The 10,776-nt window shown below is 35.6% G+C and overlaps 1 protein-coding gene across 1 annotated transcript in view; it reads left to right on the forward strand.

The window, feature by feature from the left end:
* Positions 1–10,102, forward strand: part of LOC118736759 (bifunctional glutamate/proline--tRNA ligase) — a 32,672-nt gene extending 22,570 nt beyond the window's left edge. Inside the window, 3 exon segments of the mRNA XM_036466776.1 lie at positions 1,215–1,577; positions 8,870–9,801; positions 9,863–10,102. Of these exon segments, the coding sequence (XP_036322669.1) occupies positions 1,215–1,577; positions 8,870–9,801; positions 9,863–10,019 (1,452 nt within the window). The 3' untranslated portion in view covers positions 10,020–10,102.
* Positions 10,103–10,776: the final 674 nt, after the last annotated feature.

Consider the following 10,776-nt stretch of genomic DNA (forward strand, 5'->3'; position numbering starts at 1 on the left):
TATAGGGAAATTCTAAATATCAATTTTGGGCATTTTATCCTTTGTAGTTAGTTAAATATTTCAGTTTTTGCATTTTTAAAAATTGCAGTTATATAATAGGGTGGCATGACAGTAACTATAAATTACCAATTTTTTGTAAAAAGCTTCGCCTATCTTATGACGTACCTTGGGCAAAATTTCATTAATATATCTTCAATAGATTTCGAATTACAGAATTAAAAGCAGCTAGATGGGTCAAATCTTACACTGTGCGTCTGAGGGAATCATTGAGGATACCTTGCATTTTTTTGTTAAAACCAACAGGAGCATCAGCGTAGGTTGTATCAGAATATTTAGCTTTGCTTCTCACTTATGACTTGTAAAAATTTATCGGCTTTTTAGGCTCCAAACCCCCCTTAATTGTAGTTAACTTTTTAACTAGATTAATACTTGACGACGCAGTGCTCTTGACATTGACATGTTCCTTAATGGAACCGTTTGCACTTATGACTCTACCAAGCCACTTCAACCATCTAACCTGTAGGATATCCCTGCGACTAAACCTAAGATTGAGCTCATTGTTTGCAAAATAGGTCAAACACATATATTTAATTTTGTTTACGTTAATCCGCAAATTTAGTCCCTCAGACTACCTTCCAATCCATGGACAGCATCTTTCATACGATCAAATTGCATGTCCCAGATTCTAATTTTTAACTTAGTGCGAACATTTCTGTGATGACCTCAGAAAACGGCTGATTATCCAACATCGTGCTTTCTTTCTCGTAAGCCTGCTGCATTTTACGAGTTGGTTTAGCATTATATGAGCCTACAGCCTATTTGACTCTGGCGATTTCCATAATCTATGATTAACTTCTTATAATCTTTTCCTTTGATATGGCTTTATTATATTTTCCTTTAATAGGACTTGCGGCTACAGAAGTAGATGCAGAAGCTTCTAAAGATTCACCCCTCGCCCTTCCTTACCTCACATCACTTAATTCTTCTGTTTTCACTCAATTGCTTTCGTACACCCATCCTGAGTATTGAGAAGTCGCGAGTGGGTTCTGTGGTTTCGGCCTCACGACTGTTACTGTTACGGATATCCATTACGGCGTCGTTGAGCTTATTTGCCCTGTCTTCTAACTCCAATCACAGAAATACATAAGTTACTTTGTTTATAAAGTTAACTTTTAGAATACATCAAACATTTTATTTCGCTCCTCATTTTTTAGGTCATTACAAAAGGGGAATTAATCGAATACTACGATGTCTCTGGTTGTTATATACTACGTCATTGGTCATTTGCAATTTGGAAGTTCATAAAATCGTGGTTCGATGCTGAGATCACCAAAATGGGTGTGAAAGAGTGTTATTTTCCTATTTTCGTTTCGCGAGCGGCACTCGAAAGGGAGAAGACTCATATCGACGATTTTGCGCCAGAAGTCGCATGGGTGACGAAATCCGGCGACTCTGACTTAGCTGAACCAATTGCTGTGCGACCTACCTCCGAAACCGTTATGTATCCGGCTTACGCAAAATGGATTCAATCCTACCGCGACTTGCCTCTTCGCCTAAACCAATGGAACAACGTTGTGGTAAGATTATTCTAGTATTAATACAAGTTTTTTTTTTTTTTGTTATAATCTATATAGTATAAATTATTTATATTTTTGCGACTCAAATTGAACGTTATTTTCAGATTTTAATTGCGAGATTATAAATAATTTTAAGCGATCACAAGAGCGTAATACTATGTTCACGTTGAAAAATTAACTCGAGTTTAACGTTTTGAGTTTATGAACAACTGTCAAGTGTTCTCATTTTGGTGTTTAACAAACTTAGAATTTAATTTGACATTTGATTGTTTACTTTTTCTTATTCACATTTAGCCTTTTCCCGTACTCCAGTGGCCGTGGTGTAGAATACCTACCGTTTAGCCAAAAAATAAAAAATAAAAATTGTGACTCGATAGAAATTTTCATGCTGATTTCAACCATACCAAGATTATTTGGCAAAAATAAAAACCAAATCCAATAAAAGGGTTGAAGTTAAAATTTTCTATTTTACAACGCTTTTATCAACTTGCAATGTTGTGTGTCCAGCAGAGTTGTGAAAATTGCATTAATTTTTTAATGCATTAATGGTATTTAAAGCAATAATGTTAATGTAAAAAATTAGTGCGTTAATTTATGAAATTTAATGCAAATGAATATTTCATGCATTAATTCTGAAAAATGTAATGCTAGTGAAATTTTTTTTTTCATTAAATTATCCAAGCTAATGCTAATGAAAAAATTTTAATGCACTAAAATGCTTAATACTTTTGCTCGTTTGCATTATTAAAAACCATTAATTTTTTTTTCTAGTAAAATATAAATAACCCATTTTGGAAGGACTTGGAATAATTACTAATAGTTTTTTCAGCTTCATTATATTATGTGTATTTGTAGAAAGATTCTTCTAAACATTGTTAGATGTTTTTTTGAAAATGAAAGCCAATGTGCATTCAACGCAGAGTGCTTTTATAGATTTTTATGTTGATTGTTGATGCATACCGATTACATATATTAAATATAAGCCAAAAACGGACAGATAGCCAGTTTAGCAGCGCATGTACACGACTGAGCACCTACTCTGATCTAAATCAATCAATAACCCGTTTTTTAGTTCCATTTGATAATGTGATTTTACGTTTTTAACGACAAATTCCATCGAACTTGACACAGTGATAACCAGCCTTAACGTCCGTCACTATCTTTTTTGATCTTAAAATTCTACCCTCAACGTCAGCAAAGAGTTTTTACTTTCAAAATAAAATTAAAATGGGTTTTTAATGATTATTATAATTTTAGTGCAATAAATTATTGCAATAGCATTCATTTACACATTTTAATGTTAATACAAAAAAAAATCATTATCATTATTTCTTCGGAATTAATGCATTGCAATTTTCATTTACATTAAATATCAAAAATTAATGCATTAATCTTTTTCATTTACATTAAAATGCTATGCATTAAAAAATTTAATGCATTTTTCACAACTCTGGTGTCCAGACAGCTATAAAACCTTTGCTTTGCAAAGTTCCTATAAAAAGAGTCCAGACATAAACTTCGTCGGTTCAGAGGTAGATGTCGCCCTATGCACTACGTACGCTACAGCGGAAATGGACGACACGGCATTTCTTTAAATGAAATTAATTGGTGCTCGTATGTATGTACATTAGACTGCATCACTCCCCATACAAAAAAAAATCGGCACTGTTTTTCCATTGGAATTTTAGAATCTATTATATTTTAAGACCTCCACCTATATATTTCGGAAAAATATTAGGATTTAAGCGAGCTGGACCGATTTGAAAACACCTCCAAAAATTGAGTTTTTTATGAATAAAAATAGTTTCTTAAAGATGTTTTTTGAAAAAAATGCTCTCCAATGACAAAACGGTTTAAGCTTCAAAAATTACATTACATTACATAAAAATATTAAAAAAAAAATATTTCAACGGCATAAGAAACACTTGAATAACTGAACCTAAACTCTTCCGATTTAGACTTGTGAGGTAAAAGTATTTTCTCACTCTTTTTATTTCTTTGCTAATAAGCTCATTCAAAGGATGAAAGATAAAGGTAGGATGAACGAACATCATTCAAAGTTTAATTAAGATGTGTTGGTATTTGAAAAAAAAAATGGGACACAAATGACTTTTTTTTGCACATAAATAAAAATAGTGGGAAAATACCTTTCTACCGAGATCCCATAAGTCTAAATCAGAATAGTTTCGGCCCAGTTATTTAAGTTTTTCGTAGATCAATCTTTGAAAAAGGTAAAAAAAACAGCATCAAATATCTCATTATTACGATTCCGTTGAAAAGATTTTTAAATATTTGTATGCAGATTTTTTAAGCCTAGTCTGTTTCGTCATCTGAGGTGACTCTTTTCATAAAGTTCTTTAAGAAACTATTTTCATTCATATATATATATCCATTTATAGAGTTATTTTCAAATCGGTTCAGCCCGCTTAAATCTTAATATTTTTCCGAAATATCTTGGTACATTTTCGAGATTCTCGAATATCATGACGAAATAAAAAATAGGTGTCTTCTGTTTTTCGATAAAGAATGTAAAAAAATATATTTCACCCCAAAAAAAATATTAAGGTGTAAATATTGTATGGAATGACCCATATGTATGTATGTATGTGGATATATGAATAACGGCCGCTTAAAATTGTTTATAATGACTTGCTAAAATTTCAAAATCAAAAGTTATCAAAACAAATTGTATGGCATTGAAAAATATTATTTTCTACTTTTTAGTCCAATTATAAAAAAAGCGTTATTTATTAAATTTTTTTTTTATATTATTTATTTTATATACTTATAATATCTCTCACCGATCACAAAGGTATTGAAGCTATTTAAAGATAATTTAAATACCTTTAACGCGACGGATATAGTATAACCCTTTTTAAAACAAATTTTAAATAAACGCCATTTAAAAAAAAAAATATATATTAATATATAAGTTTTTTGGTAGTTAGGTGTTTCTGGCTTAAAAATATAAACAAAAGGAAAAAAATATGCCCACTACGTGAAATACCCCCTAATTACCTTTATTTCGACGTCATTGGTTTTTAATAGGTTATGTTGTTCAGAATATATTAATATTTAAACATCTCTAAACAACACCACTCTGTGACTGCCAAAATGTAAATCAGAGAGCTGTTTTGAGTATGATCGAGCCTTTTTGATAATGTGTGTAACTAATGAAACGGATACTCGAACAGTGTTGCCACGGACAATTTTTTTTTCCTACCAAGACCAACCATACCTACCAAAAATGTGTTTAAGGTTTTAAATTGTTTTTACCAATGCCAAGTTTATTACAAATGTAGACAACATAACATTTAGTAAAACTAAAACACAGCTAGTAGAATAAAACAAATTGACTACGTATAACAATTAATTTTACTGTACAGACTTACACAAATGTTTATCTCTTTACAGATACATATTATTATTAGTATTATTATTATTAAGTCGAGGATGCTCGCGCTGCGACCTAAGAAGATCTATTGTGCTTAACCCTACCCCAGACTATTTAAGAAGTCAGGAGGAGGACGCCATGTTTCAAATTTTGAATAAAGAAGACAATCGTCCCCTAGTCTGCTATCTATGATACGTGGACAGTCACATAGAATATGCTCTGGGGTTTCCTCACAAAAGGCTAGGGACCATGCAAGCGCATTTGGGCTCCACGCTTTGCGAGACACTCAGCCTTTTCGTTGCCTTCAAACCCTTCATGTTCCGGAACCCACCAAAGCCTTAACTATTGTGGATTTCCAAGCAGTTCAAAAGAGCTTTTCAGCTGTCCACAACCCTGGTGCCGTTTTAAAAGAGTGTAAGGCCTTTAACCTGCCTGACTATCCGACATAATATTTATTTTGGACAAATGGGGTTCTTTACATAGACTTTGATTGCGAACACTTCCGCCTGGAATATAGTTGGGTATGTGCCAATTGGCAGAATTTTCTGGAATCTTGATCCAAATACGCCTGCCACAATACCCCGAAGATCTCCAATTTTATTTCTGGTCATATTGGGCAGTCGTTAGTAGAGCGCTCCAGCAGGCCTCTTTTTCAAACCAAATAGAAAAACGAGGAGGAATGCCTTAAATGAAACCAAGGGCATCCGTTGGATAGGTGCCCTTAGCTTCTATGATAGGCCCGCGGACCAGTCGCAGCCGTCCATTCGAACGACATGACCAAGCCAGCGGAGCCGCTGCATTTTAATTCGCTGCACTATGTCCATATCGTTGTAAAGCTCATACAGCTCATCGTTCCATCGTCTGCGGTACTCGCCGTCGCCAACGCGTAAAGGCCCTTAAATCTTCCGCAAAATCTTTCTCTCAAACACTTCAAGAGCCGCCTCATCGGATGTTGTCATTGTCCATGCCTCCGCGCCATACACCAGCACAGGCATGATGAGTGACTTATAGATCGTGGTTTTCGTACGTCGAGAGAGGACTTTACTCCTGAATTGCCTACTCAGTCTAAAGTAGCACTTGTTGGCAAGAGTGATTCTGCGTTGGATATCAATGCTGACATCATTATCGATGTTAATGCTGGTTCCCAAGTAAACGAAATTCTCTACTTTCTCGAAATTGTAACTGTCAACAGTGACGTGGGTGCCAAGGCACGAATGTGCTGACTGTTTGCTTGATGACAGGAGATACTTCGTCTTGTCCTCGTTTACCACCAGACCCATTCGCTTTGCTTCCCTATCCAACTTGGAAAAGGCAGAACAGACTTCGCGGTTTTTGTTACGGATGATGTCGATGTCATCCGCATACGCCAGCAATTGCACGCTCTTATAGTAAATTGTTCCTGAGCGGTTCAGTTCTGCAGCTCTTTGTATCTTCTCCAACATCAGATTAAAGAAGTCAGATGAAAGGGAGTCGCCCTGTCTGAAACCCCATTTTGTGGCGAACGGCTCGGAGAGGTCTTTTCCAATTCTGACGGAGCTGGTGGTATTGCTCAACGTCATTTTACACAGACGTATGAGTTTTGAGGGGATGCCAAATTCAGACATAGCGGCGTATAGGCAACTCCTTTTAGTGCTGTCAAAAGCGGCTTTAAAGTCGACAAATAGATGGTAAGTGTCGATCCTTTTCTCGCGGGTCTTTTCCAAGATTTGGCGTACTGTGAATACCTGGTCTATGGTGGATTTGCCAGGTCTAAAGCCACACTGATAAGGCCCAATCAGTTCATTGACGGTGGGCTTCAGTCTTTCTCACAATACGCTCGATAAGACCTTGTAACCTATGCTTAGAAGGCTGACCCCGCGGTAGTTGTCGCGAATGGCGAGGTCACCTTTCTTGTGTTGGCTAAAGGGATCCTTTAAGAAGCGAAAACCGTTCACAGTAATGGCGTGCACCCCAAGTTCCTTCTTTATTTTCAGACGGAATTTGGCCTTCGCCCATGCACAACATTAAGGTAGATTCAAAGGGAAAAGTTATAAACGTTTAAAAGTACTTTGAGTAAAGGAAATCCAACAAAACCAAATGGAATCTACGTCTGAACGGTAGTAAAATACGTAAACATTTTTGTGAATATCAACACTGTAACCCATATATGTAATACTTCTATATTGCTAGAACAATATGATCGCAATGAGTTTTCCATTCGATATCAAAGAAAGACAGCCTACGAAAATTTTTGTGATTGTGGAAGTATACGTGTGTATTTGTAAACTACTACATCCCACTGGGAAAATAGGTAAGCACCTTACGAGGTAAGCCATGTTTTCTTTCAGTTTTTAGTACCAAAATTGTCATCATGGCCAATGTCATCTACTAGTAAAGCACAAAATGAACACCTCCAACGACACATTACGTTGTCAGTTGCAAAGTAACGTGCAGCCGAAGTTATCTCCAAGCGCCGAACTACTCCGAGCGACTTCTCTGCATTACACGTAACTTACTTTGTAAAGCGGCTCAGAAGTATGTCTGATACCAAATGTACATTCTAAATTCCTACTTACATAAGGCGGCCATGCCTTTGTAAAAGTAAGGGACGTTCGGCAGGGAAATGGCAATGACTGCCAGGTGAAGAGTAAGTTGCTAATAAGGTATTATTACGTGCTCCTAATTCCCACTGGGATAGAATGAAGTGCCATATCATAACAGGGCCGGTTCAGGAAATTCAACAAACAAACACAAATTTGACGGTCTCATGTTTCCTTCAAATGTATATCGAGCCCTAGCCGCGAAAATGAAGTAAGACAACTTTTTTCAAAATTTAATTTTCATGCATAAATGCCTCTTAGAGCACCTGCATCAAAAAGTAAAAAAAAAAAATATATATATATACATTATTTTAGCGGTTAGGGCTCGGTATGACGAATTTCTCCGATACTACACGATATTTGGAAATCTGAAAAATTGGAAGATAGAAGATCTTTTCCTATATATATGTTATATGTTGGCCGAATCCAATAAAGCACGTTATTCGATTGCCTTCTATGGTGATTGACGCCAATTGGAAATGCCAACTGATGCCAAGTCCTTCTCTAACTGGTATTTTTATCCTCTGCCACCACCAACGGCCGCAGCGCTTCTCATAGATTTACAAACATTTTTTTTTTGTTAATTTTTCATAAGAGTTGTTTTTAAATAAAAATTTGTGAAACCGCTCCTGAATTTTGAAAAGTAAAATTGTCATTCTGAGTACATTCTCTTATCGAATACTAGCAATATAGAAGTACTACATATATGCTGTAACCGAGTTTTTTTTAGAAATAGAAATATAATGTTTTTTTTTGTTTTTTTTTTTAACCAAATTTGTGTTGTTAAATGAAACAGTAATAACACGCTGTCGGATGCAGCCTTTAAACCTATTGGAGCTTCCTTAGGAAAGTATTAGCTACTGAATAAAAAAAAATCAGCTGCTCAAATCTCCCATTGAAATTTTAATATATTTTTTTAACATGCTTTTATTAGCTTCACCCGTATGTAAAAGTTTTGAGCTTTTTAATCAAGGCCTTGTTTTTAATTATGTAGATTTCACAGAAATATTCCGAGTATGCAGTTTTGTGGCAAAAACCAAAACATCAATTATTCTTGATAAACAAGTAATTTTTAAGCAAAAAACAAAATCGACTTCAATTCTCATATAAAATTTAAGCGGTTCGTTAATTTCTTCATAATCCAATTATTCCTACGAATTGATAACCTCCTCATTTTTTTGAAGTCGGTTAAAAATCATAAAATCCTCATACCAAATAAAATTAAAATCCATACATACATACATACATACATATGTATGTAAACATTTGCGGTTTCTTTGTTTTTAATGACTTCACTAATTCATAATTTCTAAATTTAGCGCTGGGAATTCAAACATCCTCAACCATTCCTGCGTACGCGCGAATTTCTCTGGCAAGAGGGTCACACAGCTTTCGCCACTAAAGCAGAAGCCGATCAAGAAGTCTTAGAAATTCTAGATCGTTATGCGCAAATCTACACAAACCTCCTTGCGATCCCTGTAGTCAAAGGTCGTAAAACTGAGAAGGAGAAGTTCGCCGGTGCAGACTATACCACGACTGTAGAGGCTTTTATTTCGGCATCAGGCCGTGCTATTCAAGGCGGTACCAGCCACCACTTGGGTCAGAATTTCTCGAAAATGTTCGAAATTGTGTATGAGGACCCGGAAACGCAGCAAAAGCAATTCGTATACCAAAACTCGTGGGGTATAACAACACGCACTATAGGCGTTATGATTATGGTACATGGAGACAATCAGGGATTGGTATTGCCGCCACGTGTTGCTTGCATTCAAGCCATTATTGTGCCTTGTGGTATAACGGTTAACACTAAGGAAGAAGAACGTGAACAACTGCTGCAAGCATGTAAAAAAATCGAAAACCAGTTGAACACAAAAGGCATCCGCTGTGAAGGAGACTATCGGGACAATTATTCCCCCGGGTGGAAGTTCAACCACTGGGAATTGAAGGGAGTACCACTGCGCATTGAACTTGGTCCGAAAGATATGAAAGCCAATCAGTTAGTGGCAGTACGTCGTGACACGGGTGAGAAACTGATTTTGGCTTTGGAAGATGTTGAGTCTAAGATCAGCCAACTGCTAGAAACAATTCACGATAGCATGCTGGCGAAAGCGAAAAAGGATATGGTTGATCATACGAAAATTACAAAGATTTGGATAGATTTCTGCAAATTTTTGGACGCTAAACACATTCTCCTTTCACCATTCTGTGGCGAAATCGGATGCGAAGAAAAAATCAAGGCTGATAGTGCAAGGTTAGTAAAAAAAAATTGTTTTGTCGCTCCTAGTTTCTCTACACCATAAAATACTTTGCAGAGACGAGGAGTCCGAGCCCGGAGCACCAGCTATGGGCGCTAAATCGCTCTGTATTCCTTTTGACCAACCAGCGACAATCACTCCGGCCGACAAGTGTATCCATCCAAGTTGCACTAACAAACCTAAGTTCTATACGCTATTTGGCCGCAGTTACTAAACACAAATTGAAATCTAGACAAACTTATAAGAAAACGCTCAATGAAAGAATTGAATAAATATTATTACGAATTGTTTACTTTACTTTATCTATAATACATATAATACACATGTGGTCCCTAAAGTGAATATACGTATATGAGACATTCTTTTTCATATCGGACACCAAATTTGGCTTCAAATTTTTTTATGGGCTCTATACATGAAATAAGCTAACACGAGTTCGAGGATTTTTTTTATTTCATAAAGAAAAATATTTTAAAAATAGTTCTTGAAAACCCCCAATTTTTTTAGCTGCGTTTTTTATAGAGAATTAAACAAGGATTACGATGGTATAATTTTAAATCCCTGATTCACTGGTCTTCACTATGCAAATCAATTTCAAAAAGTTCAACTGTTAATAGCTAAGTTAGATTTAGGACAATCTTGACCATCTTTTTTATTGAAATGTTAAGCCAGTTTCTTAGCTTTGAAATGACGTTAAGATGAAGTCTTTACGATCAGCAGAACCCGAGATATAACGATTTGAAGAAGTACATGATTAGTCAGAATCAGGAAAAAATGCAAACTTTGACAGATCATAGCTCCGAAGAAAAAAAACCAAAAAAATTCCTCGAACACGTGTTAGCTTATTTCATGTATAGAACCCACAAAAAATTTTAAGGGAATCGGAGACATGACATAATTTTTTTTACGAAATCCGTCCGACTTAAAAAAGAATGGCTCATATATATATAAACAAACTCTGATCGTTTAGA

This window comes from Rhagoletis pomonella, unplaced genomic scaffold (assembly GCF_013731165.1).
Source record: "Rhagoletis pomonella isolate Grant_MI unplaced genomic scaffold, Rhpom_1.0 Rhpom_scaffold_00004, whole genome shotgun sequence".
In the NCBI taxonomy this organism is placed as follows: domain Eukaryota; kingdom Metazoa; phylum Arthropoda; class Insecta; order Diptera; family Tephritidae; genus Rhagoletis; species Rhagoletis pomonella.